Here is a 22,011-nt window from a genome sequence, read left to right as displayed (position 1 = left end):
AGATGTTTTAAATTAACATGTTAGGACAAGGGGAAAAAAGAGGCATTTTCTCTACTTGGTGTTACTTTTAGCCTTTCCAGAATTTAGCAGTATTCACTTACTCCACTTTTAAGAAGACAAAGGTGACATAGGGAAGATAAAATGATTATGAGAATTTAAGGAATTGGTGCTGTTTTGTCTGTGAAAGGATAGAGGATCCAGTATATAAAACAATTTTACTAAGAAGATCTAGATCAGTTAAATATTAACATGTGCAAATGAACAGGAAACTGCTTTAATAGCCCCATGAGGGAAGATGACTAGGTAGGTCTGATTAAACCAGAAACCAAGAAGAGGCTGTCTGTCCTGTTGATCCTTTAAAACTGAAATACAGAGTCGGGGGAATAAAATAGGATCTTCAATTATTTTTTCTTCGAAGTGACTTTGACAACTCCTCCATTTTAAGCCAATTATTTTGCATTTCTTGTTAAAGGTGGATGCTGGCATTCCATATTAATTAATATGCACGGGAAAAATGCAAGGCTCCCAATCACCTTAAAAGATGATTAGTCACATTTTTATAAATAGAATTTATATATATCCCCACATACCTATTCCTGAGAATATAGAACTTCTTTTCCCAGTTTTTGTTTATCTGTTCTGATTCTTTCTTAAATCTGTAATAGATTTATAGATGGTTAAATGTTGTATTAGCGACACATGAACAATTATGCTTCATTATTACTAGTACCTTTCTGTCTTCTTTTTCTCATTTTCTAAATCAGCCTTTAGTATTTCTATTTGCTTCTCCAAAACATGTGTGTCTTCAGCCTTTCAATAGAAAATGCATCACCAAGTGAATGAAATGAACACTATATTCTGTTTCTTCATAAGTCTGAAAACCTATTTCTATTACATAGCATGCATAGTCTGCCTATCAAAAAGAATTTGAGGGAATAGTGAGTTATGTTTACTTGCAAATCCCCATCAATTACAAGAATTAAAGATCCGTCCTCCATGACTTGTGATTCATTCAAAGGCAGCTGGTTCTAAACAATATTACAAAGCAATCACAACGTATCTTCATCATGTCTCCCTCTACTAGGTATCCCTTTTTCTAAATTTTGTTTTCCCTCTCTCACTGTGACCTCTCCAGCTCATTAAAGGCAGGAGCTGCTCCAATTACTCTATTTATTTCCTTCCTTCCTCTCCTTTCTTTCTCTCTCTCTCTCTTTCCTTCCTTCCTTCCTTCCTTCCTTCCTTCCTTTTTCTTACCAAAACTGTTCTCAGGAAAGGATCTGATCAAATCAATCCCCTGAGAGCTTTATGTCATCCATTTCTCAGGACTGTTTATATTTTACAAGGGGACAAAGTTTAGGAAAAGGAATGAATCTCTAACAGTGGAATTGGAGGCATATCATGAATGAGAGAGATTTCTTTGGATCCAGCAGGGACGTATCCCAGAATCAGACTACAGTGGCAATCAGGTCCTTTGTCTCTTCATAAGACTGACTCTCGGTGTAGCTTTCAAAGTCATTGCCACTTTTGCAGAATAGCCAGCATCAATATAAACAGTAGGCATGTTAGTAGTAATGGTCATATTAGTCAATAATATACCTTAGCCACTGGCAATTTCACCTTTTCTTCTTGCACTGCAGCTGGTTTTGCGTGCTTCACCTGGTGTGAAAATAAAACAATGTAAATATACGTTTCAAATCAGTGCATAAAGATGTGGTTTTTCCTCAGCTTAGAGACAGGCAACTGAGCCTTGGAATATGCAAACCATAGTCCGACAGGGGGCTTCTCCGCCTTCTCTTGTACGAAGTCCAGGGCTTTTGTACATTGCCTTTGCAACTGCGTAATCACAGCCCATTAAGACCAACTTTCCTACTACCATCTTTTCAAAGTACATTTCTCTGCACTCATAAATCTGAATTGGCCAAATTTTACTATTATACTTTTTTAAAAATGAAGCGGTCAGTTATTACTCAGTGAAGTCAAATGTTTAAGAAGACTTTATTTTAAATGATGATTATAATGACTTTTCACCACTGTTATTTCTCTGATGATAGGAGCAGATGATGGTGAGAAAACATACTGAATATAAAAGTCTGCTTGGTTAGCTATCTCTGGGTTCTTACACAAAAGACAGAAGAAGGGACTCCTTATTACTACCACTACCTCTCTGGTGGGTTCTGTGACCCAAAAGGCCTTGAATCTGTTGCCTGCCTTGGTGAGGTGGGCCCCACCCAGGAAGGTGTAGAGCCAGGTCCAGAACTAGAGAGTTCTGCAGAATAAAGTAAAAGGAACTTAGAGCTAGCTCCCCTTGAGTAATTAGAAGGACTGGGAAGAGAGAAAGAGAGAGAGAGGGAGGCCAGGCAAGGCCACAAGGCTTGGTGTGGTAACGTCACCAGTGACCAGTTCCAGGGGTGATGGCCACTATTCAATTTGAAATGGCATCTTGCTGATGCCTGGTCACTGTCCCCTCCCTTCTTCAATCTCCCCAAAATTTACATACACAAAAAGGTCCTGAGAGTGGGTTTTTTTTAGTAGACATCACAGAATTGGACTGAATTCAAGGTCTGATTAAACAAAATGGGAAGCAGAGCACAGCGAAACTCAGAAACTGACTTAGTTCCATGGAAGGAGGAACCAGACATGGAGACAGCCACCAGAAGACGCTATGGGCATCTGTGGAAAGCCCTGGACATGCTCTAGGCTGCCAGAAAGCACAGAAGGTAGGTTTGCACCAATTTTATTTATATCTGAAGGGACAGAGAGAACACAGCTGACATCAACTGCCACAAATTTAAAAAAAAAACAACAAAATTTGTAGTAACAGCCATAAAAGCTATACTTCATTGAGTGCCGATTCTGTGCCAGGCACTTCGCATATATTATCATTTATTTCTATACACCCACCTATTAACTTCTTCCCATTACTTTAGTTTATTTTAAAGATTTTATATATATATTCGAGAGAGAGCATGCGTGTGCTCAGGTGGAGGGGAGGAGCAGAGGGAAGGAAGAGGGACAGAATGTCAAGGATACCCCCTGCTGAGCACGAGCCCCCCCCAGCAGGGGCTCAACCCTATGACCCTGAGATCAGGACCTGAGCTGAAATCAAAAGTCTGCCTTCGTGTCCAGAATCTATAAAGAACTTAGCAAACTCAACACCCAAAGAACAAATAATCCAATCAAGAAATGGGCAGAGGACATGAACAGACATTTCTGCAAAGAAGACATCCAGATGGCGAACAGACACATGAAAAAGTGCTCCATATCACTCGGCATCAGGGAAATACAAATCAAAACCACAATGAGATATCACCTCACACCAGTCAGAATGGCTAAAATCAACAAGTCAGGAAATGACAGATGCTGGCGAGGATGCGGAGAAAGGGGAACCCTCCTACACTGTTGGTGGGAATGCAAGCTGGTGCAGCCACTCTGGAAAACAGCATGGAGGTTCCTCAAAATGTTGAAAATAGAACTGCCCTATGACCCAGCAATTGCACTATTGGGTATTTACCCTAAATATACAAATGTAGTGATCCAAAGGGGCACATGCACCCGAATGTTTATAGCAGCAATGTCCACAATAGCCAAACTATGGAAAGAACCTAGATGCCCATCAACAGATGAATGGATCAAGAAGATGTGGTATATATACACAATGGAATACTATGCAGCCATCAAAAGAAATGAAATCTTGCCATTTGCAACAACATGGATGGAACTAGAGCGTATCATGCTTAGCGAAATAAGTCAAGCAGAGAAAGACAACTATCATATGATCTCCCTGATATGAGGAAGTGGTGATGCAACATGGAGGCTTAAGTGGGTAGAAGAAGAATAAATGAAACAAGATGGGATTGGGAGGGAGACAAACCATAAGTGACTCTTAATCTCACAAAACAAACTGAGGGTTGCCGGGGGGGAGGGGGTTTGGGAGAAGGGGTGGGATTATGGACATTGGGGAGGGTATGTGATTTGGTGAGTGCTGTGAAGTGTGTAAACCTGGTGATTCACAGATAAAAATATATGTTTATAAAAAAATAAAAAATTAAAAAAAAAAAAAAGTCTGCCTTCAACCGCCTGAGCCACCCAGACACCCCTCGTATTACTTTAGATTTTTTGTAATAAATACATGCATTTTTTAAAACAAACTGCAAATATCAGTCACGAACCTGAAACTCTCACTTCCCAGAAGCTAAAGTTTTGTTTGTTCATTGTGTTTTGTTTTCATTTTTCTCATCATTATTGTAAATAAATAACAGCCCTTATTGGTTTGGGCTTCTCCACAAATAAAGATTAAGAATTTAAAACATTCACATTACTTTCCGCCTTCTGTCTTTCCCTCAGATGCCTGTTTCTTTTTTTAATTTGCAAATGTTTAGCTCATATCATAGTTGCCTTTATTATCATTTCAAGATATATAAACTTCTATATTTTGATTTATTAAATCCCTGCTGTGAAAGATGGGAAGTTCTTCTCTCTCTCTCAACCTCCCAGTTTTTGGAAGCCATGTTATGTTTATGTTGTTCATGTCTATAGGATTTTTCTCTTTTCTTTTCTTTTTTTTTTTTAAGATTTTATTTATTTGCGAGAGAGAGAGAGAGAGAGAGAGAGCGAGCATGAGCGAGGAGATGGTCAGAGGGAGAAGCAGACTCCCCATGGAGCTGGGAGCCCAATGCGGGACTCGATCCCAGGACTGCGGGACTCGATCCCAGGACTACAGGACTTGATCCCGGGTCTCCGGGATCATGACCTGAGCTGAAGGCAGTTGCTTAATGAACGGAGCCACCCAGGTGCCCTATAGGATTTTTCTTAAACTATAACTAGGTACCCCACACTTTGCCTACAGCCTGATTCTAAAAAGTGAAATGAAATGTGTTTCTGCAGCTATTACTTACCATAGGACCAAGAAGTATAGTTGGCTCCACAGAGAAGACTGTAAGTGAATCTGTAACTAAGCTTTGCTACTGAAAGGAGGCTCTTCCCAGAGTGCTCTAATGTTACAACTTTTCATTTTCTAGCTCCCCTTCCTTCTGAGTCACACTGACTTTTTCCTTCCTCTTGCATCCTTATCATCTTGCATATCGGATTCTCTCTATATTCTTGAATAATTTTTTAAACAGGTTCCACGTATAGTAAACTTTCTGAGTTTCACACATTCAAAAATATCTTTATTTCTCTTACATACTCAGTTGAGACTTTAGTTTGGATGTAAGAATTAGGATTCAAATTTTTTTTCCTTTTGAAAACTTTATTTTCTTGTAGCAACCAGTGATGCCAATGAGAAAATTAGTTTCCTCGTTTTTGTTCCATTACAGATAAACTGTTTTTTTTTTCTTCTCTTCTCTTCTTAATTCTTAGAGACCTAAAGTTTCACCAGGATGTACTTGATGTTTTCATCAATTCTAAGACATATTTTATGTCCCACTCAATGTTTTAACATTTTTGAGGTGCCTTATAACCGGTGTGCGCATCATAATTTAATAGGCAACAGTTTTGCTCATGGAACCTGAAGTAAGGATGTGCCTTACAATCTGAGATTTAATGGAATCTGAGATTTAATGAAATGCAACAGATTCTCTGCTTTTCTTTTAAACCACATTCAGTACTTAATGGGGCTTTCCCATCTGAACATTCATGTTTCTTCGCTTTAGTTTATGGAAATTTTCTTTTATTTCTTTTATTGCTGTCTTACTTCTGTTGTACCTATCTTGCTTCCTGAAAACTCTATTAGAAAGGTATTAGGTTAGGTCTCTTAGATTCATCCTCCATAGTTTAACTTTTCTCAAAATTTGTCTGCCATTTTACACCATGTTCTAAGAGACTTTGTTCACTTAACCTTCCAGATTATTTTTTAAAAGATTGATTGGTTGATTGATTTAAGAGAGAGAGAGCGTGGTGGAAAGGACAGAGGGAAAGGGAGAGAAAGAGAATCTTAAGCTGACTCAGTGCTAAGCAAGCAACCCAATGTGGAGTTCGATATTACAACCCTGAGATCATGACTGGGGTCAGAATCAAGAGTCAGACACTTAACCTACTGAGCCACCATTCTTCCAGATTATTATCTGGGTCTTCAGCTGTGTCAGTTTTATTATTCAGCCCTGCCCACTGCTGTTTTGTTTTTGTTGTTGTTACTTTCAAGAAATTATTCTTTTCCTTATACTGTTCCTTTCCCATAGCTGCCTGTCCCTCCTTAATGGAGAAGTTTCTCATGAATGTTTCCCCAAATATATTTATTTTAAAAATGTCTTTTTTGTTCATTCCCTGAATTATCTGTATTTCTTATGGAGCCAATGGCTGTTTGTTCTATTTGTTCTTTCACTCACTAAATATTTGCTAAATTCTTACTTTGTGACAGGAAGCATTCCAGGAACTAAAGATACAACAGAAAACAGGACAGGGTTGAGGCAGAAGGGACGTATTTGAGAGGCATTTTGAAAGAGGCAGAACTTAGGGCACTCTGAGTGAGAAGGCACCTGCCTAGAATTTCTTATTTGGGCAACTAGATGGACAATGGTATCATTCATGAAGACAAGGAAAAAAAAAATCAAAGTAGAGACAATTTTGTAGGCTAGTATTCTTTTCTTATTTAATGAAGAAGAATTTGGTAAGTTTGGATTCAGATACTTAGAGTTTGAGAAACCCAGGGCACATTCAAATGATGACATATAATAGGCAACAGAGACAAGGGCCTGGAATTTGGGAGCGGGGTTAATCCTCAACATAGAATTTGGAGTCACCAATATTTTAGTTGAAGCTGAACACTTAGACAAGGCCATTCATACAATTTACAGAGAGAGAAAAGCAGAAGGTCAGGGATGAAGCCTGTGTCCAGGTGTGGCTGAACTACAGTTCTGATTTATCCCTGGCTGATAGGGAATTTTCAAACCTGGAACCCTAACCCATTGCTCTTACTTTAGTTCTCAAAACTCTAACTCCTACTCCATCGGTCCTCACAGTCCTGGAGAGCCCTTTGCGGCCAATAAATGCTCCTTTACTTGTTGACATGCTATCTCAAACTCCCTAGAAGAAACCACCAACTACTGCTATGGACCTTGACTCAGTCTTCCCGTGGCCCATGTGACAGGAAGCTAAACAAAAACAAAGCCTAAGATACAGGAACACTAACAAAACCCGAAAGTGATTGTTATCGTTAGCCTTCCATGGATTCAAAACCGTGAAGATGACCAAAGTGACAGAGGTGTGCACTTTTTAGAATCTTTCCACTTCTTTGTTCTCAAAGGGCACAATCCCCTGGAACCGTCTCTCTCCCTCAGGCACAAGAAGTACAGAGCGTGTTCACTGCCATTCGGTTAACAATGGACGGAGGAAATCACTGGAGTTAAGAATTCCAAGCTTTGGAGGGCACTTGCCAGTATGCTAATGGGGAAAAAATTAACCCAAATTTTAAAAAGTAATCCACAAAAAGTTAGGAAAGCGATCTGGTAAAAGAAAATAAGTTCCCATGTAGAAAGACCTTTGTATTTATTTACTTCACTATATCCAAAGTCATATCCATAATTGAAAGTTTATCAAAAAGACTCTGTTTACATTCACATATAGTAAAAACGAGTTCCAATTTTTCAAGGCTCCCTTTTCCTGCCTCTCACATAATGATCAACTCTTTAATAACTAAAGATAAGACTGTTGCTATACCATATCTTCTATAAAGCAAATAATTATTCAATCTCTCCAAAAGACAATACTCCTACAAGGACTAAGATAGCTTCTCTTTTCATTTAAAAAAAAAAAAAAAAGGCACCACATGTAGACTAGAGTGTTTGCTCTCCAGTTTAAGTTGAACTTTCAACTCTACTAGAGCATGTTATATTGAATCCTGGCTCTGTGCACATTAAACCGTCATTTTGTTTTGTCAGCTGCTGACATTCCACTTTCTCTGGAATACGCACGCTGGTCTTTATGTGGCTGCTTCATTGACAGGTGCAAACATTGGACTGCTAAACAACAGATAGAGGTGAAAATGAATGGTAATATTAATAGAAAAGCAGATAACTTCCTAAGTAGGAAAATGTAAATTGAATAATTGTAAAAATAACCAAAAATTGTGATTAGAAATAATTTGTTGTAAGTGGTTCTCATTTTCTGTTGAATTTATATATATAATAAAAAATCATAAAATTAAGAAATCAGGTTCATTTATAACAGAGATTTTAATTCTTAAGTTTGTTCTTCATTTTTAGTACTGAAAACATGTTAAAAACATGCTAACTTTCTAAATTAGAAATCAACAGCAAGGTTTGTAATAACAGAAGAAGTGAAATTTTGTTTATTAATCGCCATTAGATTAACCATAGTTCTTATCAGATCCACTTTCTCCTTCTCTTGTCCACGAAGGAGTCATTACATTCTCTTCTTTCTCCTAATTTCCACAAACATCCCTCTTCTGAAACTTTGGCCATCCTTTGTGGGCTTTCCTGCCTTCTTGCCTCTCTCTCCTTTAAGCCATTAAATATATTACTATCAAAACAATCTTTCTATCTCATCATGAAGAAAGATCATCTTCTGCCCCTAAAATTTCATTAATCTTGACTTTTACATTGACATTCCTTTTTTTTTTTTAACCCAAACACCCATTTTTTACACACTAGTATGCCCCAGTGCATGCTGGTTGGTAGAGGAGTGGGGGGAATGACAAGCCCATGAAGAGAGGAGAACCTCTCTTCTGTGTGAGCAGAAGCACCTCTGTGCTTGAGCACACAGCACCTCTGTGTGCTCACAATTTGGAGAAAAAAAACTGGGGAATTATAGAGGAGAAGGGAATTAGAAATATTGAAATAAAATATGAGATTGTATGCAAGCTAGCATTAATCATTGAATAGGCCAAAAGTAAAAATAAAACATTTATCTACATATATATCCAGTGAATTTTCTTCTAACAATATTGTTAAGCTAGGGAATTCTCTCAAAAATAGGACAAGTCTTCGTTGGAATCAGCCCAAAGCCCATTTGATGTGCCTCAAGGGGCCACTTCCTGTCTGCCAGGGGGCTTTCAGACATCTTGGCAGATGATGGGGCTACAAAGCCCTACAGAATCCAGGCTGATCCAGGCTGTATGCAAATCTCAGAACAAAAGTTTATGTGGATGAGGCCTCCTCCCCTGGCTCTAGATCATCCTAGACTTTACATATAAACCATCTATTAAACTAATCTTAAAAATTTGTACTCAAAACTCTTCCATGATGGAAATGTCTCAACTAAAGATGATGAAGCCCTTGATTATAATAGCCAAAGAATAGAAACAATATCTCTGGAAGACCCTCTTAAATTGACAGAAGTTGGTTTAGTAAATTATGTAAGCTCCATGGAGTAAAATACCATATGAAATTTATTATATACATTGAATGGTGTATGTGCAAATCTGCATCAAGATTTGTCTGAAAGGATGGTCACAAGGAGTTTTTAATAATTACCTCTGGGTGGCAGGATTCTTCTTTACTTTCTTCTTTGACATTTCTTTATTGAGAAAATTTGCTATAAGTATGAATATTTTATTTTAAAAAAATTCAGACTTCTGGCATCCCACATAGGATGCTTAAAAAGAAAAAAAAGCCACTGCCATACTAATTACTAGAAAAATCCCAATAGACTACAAAGTCACAGACTTTCTGGGACCCATCAGAGAACCGAGGTCACAACCAGGCAACATGAATTCCAAAGAGGAGCAAGACCTTCCAATGGGAGATATGATGCACAGTTTCACCTATAGCAAAGGCAACACCCACCAGTTGCAACACAAGCAGGTAAGAAAAATAAGCTAAAATGTATGGAACCACTGAAGAGCAAGAATGGGTTAACAGAGCAGTTTGAACTAGCTGGGGGGACATATTATAAGGGGAGTTCACACTCACTCTCAGCTTTTTATCCCGTCTCCTACCAGATGCTCAGGAGGGTTATTGAGGGCAGGGCAAAGACACTTGTTGATGGTGCAGGCTTCAGGAAGGGACCAGCAGATGCTAAGAGGAAAAGTATCTTCCCTGAGATAGAAGGAAAAGTCTTAAGTCCCTGGGAGAGGGGAAGCAAACTCTCTGGTCAATCAGACTCAAAGAAGGTGATCAGTGGAGAAGTGTGAGGCACCAAGTCCCACCCACTTCTCCCAGAGCTTTCCTTCCTAGGAAAGAAAAACTTTCAGCTGCTGGGGAGGGCAGCAAAGCCTCTTGCTTCCAGGGCATTGGTGAAGGCGTATTATGGTAAGGGGAAAAAACAAAAGAAACATTTTCCTTCCCTGGTAAGCAATTGTCTTGGGCCTTGGAGTCTGTAATAATACCAAGTGGAGGTTTCTACTGTTGCAGGAGGGACAGGAAACTCCTGCCCAAGGTCAGCTTCAGATACAGGCAGAGGTAGAGCACCACAGGCAGGAAGGGCAGGAGTCCTGAGAAAGCCCACATCTGAGGCCAAGGTGCACGGCACTCCCCAAAGGCTGGTCTGAATTAGAACAAGAGAGAACCTTCTCTTCTTTACTTATGGATTACCAAGCAAGAGCTGCCTACTACTGAGGGAGGGATAGGAACATAGAGAAAGACTTCCTCTGTGGCACCAGTGGACAGATTCCGGGAAGTCAAGGGAGGAGCAGCTCACAGAGAAAATCATTCTGTTCCTCTCATTCCCACTCCAAGCACATACCCACTGCAAAAGAAGTATCATGGTTGCAGTCCTTTAAGAAGAACAACAGCAACCACCAAACTCAACTCAATTCAACTTGTAGCTAGATTGGCTCAACTCGTTGCCATAACAATCTGATATAAAAAGAGGAATGCCCTTTGCAGATATGAATACTATTTACTTCCATTTCTACTAGTCTACACAGGATGTTTGGTATTTAATCAAAAATTATGAGACAGAAAAAAGGCAAGGAAAAAAAGAACCTGTTTTCAGCAGACAAAGAAATCAATGGAACCAGGTTCAAAGATGACCCAGATCTTGGAACTATCAGATGGGGACTTTAATATAACTATAAATAACTATAATTGAAATGTTAAAAAAGCTGGGAGAAAAGGTTAACAACATGGGATGATAATAAATAATGAATTTCAGGATAAAGGTGAAAAAATATATAAAGAGTTAAATGGAAATACTAGAAATGAAAAAGATAACACTAAAAATAAAGAATTTGGGCCCCTGGGTGTCTCAGATGGTTGAGCAGCTGCTTTTGGCTCAGGTCCTGGGATTGAGTCCTGCATCAGGCTCCCTACTCCTTGGGGAGCCTGTTTGTCTCTCTGCCTCTACCTCTGTCTCTCTCTCATGAATAAATAAAATCTCTAAAAATTGAAAAAAAAATGAAGAATTTCTCTGATGACTCATCAATTTGAAGGTAGGACAAAAGAAATTCCCCTGACTAAAACACAAAAAGGAAAAAAATAGTTCAAAATTGATGAGGGGCACCTGGGTGGCTCAATGGGTTAAACCTCTGCCTTCAGCTCAGGTCATGATCTCAGGGTCATGGAATCAAGCCCCACACTGGCCTCTCTGCTCAACGGGGAGCCTGTTTCCCCCTCTCTCTCTGCCTGCCTGTCTGCCTACTTGTCATCTCTCTCTCTCTCTCTCTCTGTCAGATAAATAAATAAAATTTTTAGAAAAAAATATTGATGAGCAGAACATCCAAGAGTGTGGGGCAGTATCAGTCTAACATATGTGTAACTGGAGTCTTAAGAGGAGAAGGGAGAGAGAATGGGGCAAAAGAGATAATTGGAAATAACAGGCAGGAGTTAAATGAAAGACATCAAACCACAAATTCAAGAAGCTCAATTAAGGAACAGAGAGAGAATGCATTGCTAGCAGACTTGCATTCTAAGAGCTGCAAAAGGAAGTTCTTCAGGAAGAGGGACTATGATACCAGATGGAAGCTTAGATTGCTTAGATCTACATGAATAAATGAAAGCTCCAGGGGAATGCCTGGCTGGCTTAATTGGTAGAGCATGCAACTCTTGATCTCAGGGTTGTGAGTTCAGGCCACACTTTGGGTGTGCAGCCTACTTTAAAAAAAGATTAAGAAATGAAAGGCCCAGAAATGGTATAAGTGTCAAATGTCCTATGACAAATTATATCTTTTTTTATATGAAAATATATTAAACTTTAGAATTTTTAAAGGACACAACATGTGAGGAATTCCAAGGACTGTATTTTTGATGGGAACATTGGGAAAGGTTATCCAGGGGCATTTGAAGCAAGATGAATGGACAGTCATGAGTTTCATAATGACTTTTTGGAGAGACTTAAGAAGCACCATCTTTGCCACTGAGACTAAGCTATGTGGTAGGAAATTGTCAAAGGTTCCTAAAAATTGCAGTGACTTCTTATTGATCTCCTATCAATCAGTTATTTAGGTGCTTCAGTCTGAAATCTTTTTGTTGTTGTTGCTTTCCTGATACTTATTGTCCTAGCTCTTCCAATGGTTGTACAAAAATCTAATACTCTATATTAAAGTCTTTTTAATTTTAACATAAGCAATTAACTTAAAAAATATGTTCATGCCTTATTTCATGTAAACCAACAGAAATGTTATGTATCTTAACCAGAATTACAATCTAGGCTGTCCAGGCTCATGCCAATCAATTCTGTTGGCCGGAGGAGAGTGTGGGTGGCTCAGCTAGTTAAGCAGCAACTATTGGTTTCAGCTCAGGGCATGATCTTTGGGTTCTGGGATTGAGCCCCATATCAGGCTCTGTACTCAGTGGGAAGTCTGCTTGAGGATTCTCTCTCTTTCTTTCCGCCTGCCCCTACCCTGTTCATGCTCTCTCCCTTTCTCTCTCTAAAATAAATAAATCTTTAAAAAAATTTCTGATGGCATAAAACTGAATGTGCACTCACCATATGTATACTTTTAACCAATGGATTCACTGAACTCCATAACACTTCATGGCATTTGTTGTAGGTAACTACACGTTATGTTATGTTATATTATGTTATGTTATGTTATGTTATTCATGTGTGAGCCACCAAGTCCAACAGAGGGATGGATTTCACATTGAAATTGGTGAAGGAGATCCTTTGTAAGGTCTTTAAAACTCTAAATAAAATTGTACCTTGATTCCCTAATAAAGTTGCATAACCTAACAATCCTTAAGAACTCTTTGGGTTTGGCAGCAAATATTATCCTCAATGGGGAAAAGCTGACAGCCTTCCCTTTGAGAAGGATGTCCACTCTTGCAACTGTTGTTCAGCATAGTACTAGAAGTCCTGGTAACAGCAATCAGACAACAAAAAGAAATAAAAGGTATTCAATTTGGCAAAGAAGAAGTCAAACTCTCTCTCTTCACAGAAGACGAGGGAAATTATATGGAAAACCCAAAAGACTTCACCTCCAAACTACTAGAACTCATATAGCCATTCAGTAATGTGGCAGGATATAAAATCAATGTACAGAAATCAGTTGCTTTCTTATACACTAACAACGACAATATAGAAAGGGAAATTAGAAAATTGATTCCATTTACTATAGCACCAAGAACCATAAGATACCCAGGAATAAACCTAACCAAAGAAGTAAATGATCTGTACTCGAGTAACTATAGAACACTTATGAAAGAAATTGAAGAAGATACAAAAAGATGGAAGAGCATTCCATGTTCATGGATCGGAAGAATAAACATTGTTAAAATGTCTACACTGCCTAGAAAAATCTATACTTTCAATGCCATCCCAATCAAAATTCTACTGGGTTCTGGGATTGAGCCCCATATCAGGCTAGAGCTAGAACAAACAATCCTAAAATTTGTGTGGAACCAGAAGAGACCCTGAATTGCTAAGGAAATGTTAAAAAAGAAAAACAAAACCAGGGGCATCACGCTACCTGATTTCAAGCTTTACTACAAAGCTGTGATCACCAAGACAGCATGGTACTGGCACAAAAACAGACACATAGGCCAGTGGAATAGAGTAGAGAAGCCAGATATGGACCCTCAACTCTATGGTCAAATAATCTTCGACAAAGCAAGGAAAAATATACAGTGGAAAAAAAGTCTCTTCAAAAAATGGTGCTGGAAAAATTGCACAGCTATGTGTAGAAGAATGAAACTCGACCATTCTCTTACACCATACACAAAGATTAACTCGAAATGGATAAAAGACCTCAACATGAGGCAGGAATCTATCAAAATCTTAGAGGAGAACATACGCAGTAACCCAATGTTACACAGTAACATTGGCCACAGCAACTTCTTTCAAGACATGTCTCCAGAGGCAAAGGAAGCAAAAGTGAAAATGAACTTTTGGGACTTCATCAAAGCTTCAGCACAGCAAAAGAAACAGTCAGCGAGACAAAGAGGAAACCCATGGAATGGGAGAAGGTATTTGTAAATGACACTACAGACAAAGGGCTGATATCCAAGATCTATAAAGAACTCCTCAAAATCAACACACATAAAACAAATAATCATGTTAAAAAATGGGCAGAAGACATGAACAGATACTTCTCCAAAGAAGATATACAAATGGCTAACAGACACATGAAAAAATGTTCATCCTCATTAGCCATCAGGGAGATTTAAATCAAAACCACTTTGAGGTACCACCTTACACCAGTTAGAATGGCCAAAATTAACAAGACAGTAAACAACAAGTATTAGAGAGAATGTGGAGAAAGGGGAGCCCTCCTAACACTGTTGCTGGGAATGCAAGTTGGTGCAGCCACTTTGGAAAATAGTGTGGAGATTCCTTAAGAAATTAAAAATAGAGTTACTCTATGACCCTGCAATTTCACTACTGGGTATTTACCCCAAAGATACAGATGTAGTGAAAAGAAGGGCCAACTGTACCCCAATGTTCATAGCAGCAATGGCCACAGTTGACAAACTGTGGAAAGAACCAAGATGCCCTTCAATGGATGAATGGATAAGGAAGATGTGGTCCATATACACTATGGAGTATTATGCCTCCATCAGAAAGGATGAATACCCAACTTTTGTATCAACATGGACGGGACTGGAGGAGATTATGCTGAGTGAAATAAGTCAAGTAGAGAGAGTCAATTATAATATGGTTTCACTTATGTGTGGAGCATAATGAATAACACAGAGGACATGGGGAGATGGAAAGGAGAAGTGAGTTGGGGGAAATTGGACGGAGAGACAAACCATGAGAGACTGTGGACTCTGAGAAACAAACTGAGGGTTTTGGAGGGGAGGGGGTAAGGGGTTGGTTGAGCCTGGTGGTGGGATTAAGGAGGTCACATATTGCATGGAACACTGGGTGTGGTGTATAAACAATGAATTATGGATCACTGGAAAAAAATTAAATTAAATTTAAAAAAGAACTCTTTGGGTTTGGTTCCATTAAATCAATTCAGTGAAATATCACTGGTTATCTCAGGTTGATCAGATATACAAGTTAAAAGCAATATGTACTAAATGAATACATAAAGGAAAATGAGTAACTTTAATAAGTTCAGGGTTTGTTTTTTAAAGATTTTATTTATTTATTTATTTGACAGACAGAGATCACAAGCAGGCAGAGAGGCAGGCAGACAGAGAGAGAGAGGAGGAAGCAGGCTCCCTGCTGAGCAGAAAGCCTGATGCGGGACTCGATCCCAGGACCCTGAGATCATGACCTGAGCTGAAGGCAGGTTAAAGCTGAAGGCTTTAACCCACTGAGCCACCCAGGCACCCCAGTTCAGGGTTTTTTTAATGAACATGCAGAGACTACAGGAAAAGAAAACAAAGGGATATTAAATGAAGAAAAGTTCAAGTACCATCTTCCATGAAATTATATTCCTTAAGAAAAAAAATGACGTATTGTAAAATTATCCCAGGGAATGAGGACAAAGCTGGGACCTGGGGACACTGGGCCTGAAGTGCTCAGGTCTAGAGAAACTAAAAAGTTGGTAGAGTTAGATCCAAAGGGGGTGGCCAATAGTCTAATCCCAGTGTTCAGGGGGGTGCAGCTACCTCAGGCTTGACTCTGGCCAGCATCATATTGAAGTAGTCCTATGGTAGTGAGTTCTATGACAGAATTCATGGCACCAAGAAGCAGAACTTGTACATGCAATAATGGCAGTTAGAATGGGCAACAGCAAGTCAAATGTTCACGGACGTAAGACCCAAGTCTAGGCCGTATCACGACTCTGGCTAAATAATCTGGTGTTCAAGACTGGCCTCAGCTCCCAGTGGGAACTGGAGAGAAACCCACAGTTGAAACCCAAGCAAATAAAATAAAGCAACACCGTGCAGTGGGGGGGAGGGGGGCAAGATGGCTGCTCTGTGGGCACCTAAATGTCACACTTCTGTAACCTCCAGGGTGATACATGTGGTCAGGACCTAGCAACTGCCACTGGCTGAGAGTAACTAGGGAAGAACAGAAATTGATACCAATCTCAAATCTATCTTTTCCCGATTCCCACAACTGTATCTTAGGTCCTTAATTTATACTGAAGTATCAACAAACTACAAATAAAATGCTATCACCGTTCCCCAAGAACACTACAAGAAGACAAAGCATAAAGCCCATTATGTGATTCTTAATAAAAAACATTTTTCATTTGTGCAACAAATGCTGAATACGACTTTCACTGAAATATTTTCACTTCCAAATCCACTGAAAGTACTTATCATTGAACTACTCAGAAGAAGCTACTGTAGAAAGCAAAAGCCACTTTCAGTTGACTTCTAAATATAATATCACTCAGCTTGCCAATTTTGGTCTCTGAGAACAGAATCTAAAGATGAATTCTTTTTAGTGGTAAATGAAGAATATGATTTTGAAATAAATAAGTAGAGTATATGGTTTTAATAATCTCTACCTTTTAAAGTTATTTGATAAAAGAAAGATCTAGTACAGTAAGGAAAATTCTTCTGTGTCAACAAAATCTACCAAAACACAGTGAGTATCTTTTGGCAACCTCCAAGACCAGGCACATGCGCAGGAGATCTTTTCTCTGTATTAAACAGCCACCCAGTGTGGCCAGATCCAGAATGAGCCAAATGCTGGCTTTCCCATACTGCTCTGCAGAACTCCTAACTGCCTGCTCTACCAAGCAAGGCCAGAGTTAAAAAGCATGAAATAATGAAACAATAAACAGATTTTATTATTTTCTTCCCTGATGATGTTCATTTTAAACTTCGTGTGCAATTTAATCAAGTAAGAGGGTTGCATAGGAGAGCAATGGTCAATTTCAAGAAAGAAAGATTTTTTTCCTCACCTACCTAGCCTGTAATACAAGAGATCTAGAACGATCATTCTCTATCCTATACTAACTTTTTTTATTAAGTTACTAGCTTGCAAGGTGAATAAGATACTTGCAAAACCATTGCAAAAAAATATTTCACCTGACAATTTTTAAATGTTAAAAAGAAGAATCATATTCTAGAGTTTTCACTGAAGTCCTATGCTGTACCAATTGCTTTGTATTAGTTGAACTTTAAGAATAGGAACATGATTGGCTTGTCCATGTCCCACTTCCCACACAGAGGGTCCTGATGCTTTCTGCAGATCTAAGCATATACCATATGTTCTGTCAGCATAGACCTGGTTACCCCGTGGAAGCCCAGAGTTACTGGGTGCAACCTTAATTAACTAATTATCCAAGGAGGGGGAGGGGCAAAAGCCCTGGGAATCCAATCTAACCTTGTTATGTGAAACCTTAGTATTTGAAATGTTTCCCAGATATCAAAAAATAAACTTTACACAAAACGCTGTACAAATACAAATTTCATGTTGTGAAATCTTTCATAAATAGAAATCAAACAGCGATGTTCCTATCATGCTTTTCAGACTGGCTAAACACTCAGTTTATCACTGTGTACCCCACTGTGTGAAGCACGTGTGCCGTTCCCACCGAATGACACAGATTTCAAAAAATAAGTATGATTAATTAGATAAGATAAATGACTGATGTAAAAAGTTCCTTCGGCAAGCTCTGTGTTTGGTCATTTACATGCGATAATGTTACAAAGCCCTTTAAAGACAGTTTTTAAGAAGTCCAGTTACCTCACTATAATGAAAGATATAAAAGAGAAAAAGAGGAAAATTAAAGTCAGTGTGCATATTAGATCAGGTTAGTCTGCAGTGAGGACTGTACCACATGGAAAGGTGAAACAGGGGATTCTTACCATCAAATTGTGAACTACAAAAGTTCATATGATAGTAATAGTAGTGAACTAGAAAAAGGTATTTCACTTTAAAATCGAGTCAATTCATATAAATATGTAAACACCAGCTGACGTCACCTCCCCCCAACCCCTGGTCTAATTTTTACTTATGGTTACACATTAACTTATGAGTCTCTTCAGCCAACAAGACACACTGTTAGGCTTTGGCAACATCAAAATAACAATCAGTACAGTTAGAAGGAGAGATATGGCCCTGACATCCCACTGAACTGAGGCTCGTGAGCCATCCTGTCTGCCCACATCTCTCCTTCCCCGTGCATCTTCTGTGGGGGAGAACAAGTGGTTATTGCCGCCCCTCATGCCTGTGAACTTGGAAGCTCTATCTCAACTGGAAATTGAGGACCCTGTTGTTTCTTATCTGCAACCGGAGGGTTTAGTTAGGGCCTTGGACTTGCTGCAGGGACCAGGGCAGCTCCTCCTGCTGCTGCAGTCCTGGGGTTAGAGGTTCCTATAGACCCTGCTCAGCAGTCCTCCTGCCGTCTTCTCAGAGCCTCAGACCACAGACTCTGTCCACCCCCTACCACCAAAGGACTTGATTTCATGGCAGTCAATGGAGCCTTCTGGAAGAGGACACAGCCTCGGCCGCATGCTTCCTAAATCCAAGGCTTAGACTAGAGCCCTTACCTAATCTGGCTGATCTATCCTCTCGGGTCAGCCGCCAACATCGCATATTCGGGCATGGGGCTGGGGTGTTTGTTTGCTTGTTTGTTTTTTGTGAGCAAAAAACAAAAAAACAAACTCCATAAACACACACAAAAAACAAATAAACACAAACTTCCCAAGAACTGCATGCTAAACATCTCATTTCAGCAGTGTCCACACACTAAGCCGACACTGAGTTGAACAACACAGAACTATTTTGTAACATGCTCTTTTATACAAATCAGTAGTACAGCCTTGGGTCCGGTAAAGTCAATTCTGCTTATTTGGTTGGGGGGATGGTGGATTAGGAGAGTAACAGCACATCCTTCATGCACACCTGTCTCTGTTGGTGTGAGTTAATCCATTTGTCTGTCAACTTAGAATACTAGGAGCAAAAGGACTATACAGCTGCATGGACTTCAGGGCATTTTTAGTAAGCTTCAGACAGGTATTGGGCAAGGACAGAGTTAGAAATTATATGCCCAAGACTGTGCTTGGAATGTGGCTTTTCTAGCTTGCTAATAGAGACCCACTGAGCCTTAGCGACTAAGCTAAATAAAGGACCACGTTGAGGATAATGGTGGCATCCTCTTGGGCAGTCAAGGGGTCCAATGAGAACACACTGATGTAGAAAGAGTAGCCACACCCCCCCGCCCAGAGTAGTAGGGGGCATCCAGTGCAGGATACCATCAGCCTTGCTCATGGGGGACGTGAGCTTGCAACAGTGTTAAGAGGACAGTGAATGGCCCCTGTGTGGACGCAGGTGTGGTCACAGAAGCCATTCTTACCAAAGGCTGCTCTTCCTTTGCAGATTTCTTTGGAGTCTTAACTTTCTTGGTCTTCATAGTCACTGATGTACTGATGGAGGGTGAGTGTGGTCTTGAACCGGCTCTGGCTCTGGATGGAATCCTGGGCTGTGAGGGCCATGGAGACAGGGAAGTCTCTTTCCCCTTGAGTAATTTCAGGCTCTGGCACACAAAAAAGAAATGGCTTGGTTGATTCTCACTTCGTTCTTCAGATTTGTGTCCCTTTCTTTTCCTCCCATGAACTGGCATTGCAGGGTGAAATTTTCAGTCCCAAAGAGCATGGGTCTGGTCCTTTTCCCAGTCCCACACTCCCTTTTGGCCTGATACAGTGTGCAGGCTGGGTCTGTTTTTCCTGTCTTCCCGCTGATGCCACTGCACCAAGAAAAACGTACCAACAGATCAGTGTTTTCTGGAAGCACCTGGAAAGGTAGGAGTGTTGAGGAGTAGGGTAATGGGACAGCTTGAGGTCTGTATCTTATTTGTATAAAGCTAGGAGAATCGAAGGTGGGAATGAAGGGACAGGAATCTGAAGAGATAGGGCATGAACCTATGGCTCCGTGTACCAGGACACATTTCCCATTCCTTCAGCCAGGTGTGCGTTCTTGTTGGCTTATACCCCTCTCATTGAGCTCAGCCATCAGGCTGCTGGGCTCCCATCCACACTTTAAAGCATGTTCTCCTTCAAACTCAGATCTTGGAAAGTGAAAATTCTCAGTAGGGTATGTATGCCTTCTTCAACCCAGATGTCAAAATAAGGCTCACATAGAATAAAAGAAGATAAAAGAATTTAAATTTAAATGCAAACCTTGCTGCCTATACTGCCCAACTTCTTCCTCACTTCTATGTCCTCCTTCTGTTTATTAATCTATGAAATTGAAGGTACATATCATTTGTTATCATTTGCAAAGATTAATTAAAAAGAATTTTCTATAAAACTTCCTCAAGCAATGAAAGAATAGAATGGTATACCACTTAACTGCTAACACTATTATGAGAACATAAGTTATAATGGTGCATATGAATTAGAAAAGTAATTTGTACCCAGAAAAGGCACTTAAAAGAAGTGAACAAAAAGAAAACTGTAAATGTTCAAAGTCATTAGCATTTGTTCATTGCTTTAAGCATAATAGAGATTATAGAGAAACATAGATTGTTTGCTTTAATGGTAATAATTTGTTCCATGTATTATTATGATAGCTATAAATACCCGGTCTTATAAAAGTTTTAGAATAATTTCAGATAATTCAATATCCAGAATTCAATAATGTAATGATGAAATTTTGATTTAAAGAATCAGTTCTAGTTTCCAGGCATAAAAGGCTTTTTATCATATATATATAAAATTGAGATATAACCAATATAGAATATTATATTAGTTTCAGGTCTATAACATAATAATTCAAAATTTGTATATACTATAAAATGATGGCCACAATGAATCTAGCTAATATCCACTACCACACAGTTATAATTTTTTCTTGTGATAGAAACTTTGGAGATTTACTCTCTTAGCAACTTTCAAATGTATAATAAGATATTACTAACTATGGTCATCATGTTGTATATTACATTCCTGTGACTTATCTATTTTATAGCTGGAAATTTGTACCTTTTGACCAGCTTCACCTATTTCATCCACTTTCCATCCTATCTTTGGAAACCACCAATTCATTCTCTCTAAGTTCATGTTTTCATTTTTTTACATTCCACATGTAAGTGAGATTATACGGTATTTGTCTTCCTCTGACTCACTTCACTTTGTATCATTTCCTTAAGGTCCATCCATCTTGTTGCACGAAGCAAAAAATATATTATTAATGCATGCTTCAATATTATCAAGCTTTTTTTTTTTATCACGTGAATCTATAACTAATGCCAGGGATTCTAATTCTGGCTAATCTTATGCAATTAAACAATGATGAGATACACCTCTAATCATTAATCTCACTGGAATAACTATTTTCAAAAATATGTCTCATCTACAGATAGAGCAGAATTCAATAGAAAGCAGGTCTGCCTCACCTCATGGAATTTTGAAGACTGGGGAGATAGTAACTGATGGGTCTGTTAACATCAAGGAGAAGTGCAAAGCTTCTATTTTACTTTAAATGCAATGGAACACCAATGAATAATTTTAAGTGTTGGGGGGGTATGGTGTGACAAATATTTATTGTATGAAGTCATAATTTGAGGGGAGTCATGTTTCTGGTCATGGTTGAGTAGCTCCTATGAAACCAACCTTCCCACCGATAACAACTACAAACTCCAGAAAAAATCTATGTAAAACAAAATTAACTGAAGACAATGGCTTTTAACTTAATAGTAGTGCCAAGCCTGTCTAAAACTATGATGGAAAACCTGCAGCCTTTCAGGGTTGCTGAAGACAGAGTTCAGGGCAATCATTGCCAGTGAAAGTCCCAAGGCAAGGAAGTCCCAAGGAAAGCCAG

At 39.1% G+C, this 22,011-nt stretch overlaps 1 protein-coding gene across 1 annotated transcript in view; it reads right to left on the bottom strand.

Annotated features, from left to right (window-relative positions):
* C8H10orf67 (chromosome 8 C10orf67 homolog) overlaps nt 1-22,011 on the bottom strand; it is a 143,130-nt gene that overhangs the window by 33,641 nt on the left and 87,478 nt on the right. The window contains exons 9-13 of the mRNA XM_059183932.1: nt 20,370-20,429; nt 19,547-19,726; nt 1,597-1,656; nt 731-810; nt 591-656 (exon numbers count right to left, since the gene is read on the bottom strand). Coding sequence (XP_059039915.1) covers nt 591-656; nt 731-810; nt 1,597-1,656; nt 19,547-19,726; nt 20,370-20,429 — 446 coding nt within the window. The remainder of the gene's footprint in view (nt 1-590; nt 657-730; nt 811-1,596; nt 1,657-19,546; nt 19,727-20,369; nt 20,430-22,011) is intronic.

This window comes from Mustela lutreola, chromosome 8, assembly GCF_030435805.1.
Source record: "Mustela lutreola isolate mMusLut2 chromosome 8, mMusLut2.pri, whole genome shotgun sequence".
Classification (NCBI taxonomy): domain Eukaryota; kingdom Metazoa; phylum Chordata; class Mammalia; order Carnivora; family Mustelidae; genus Mustela; species Mustela lutreola.
This window is presented reverse-complemented; position numbering and strand designations above follow the sequence as displayed.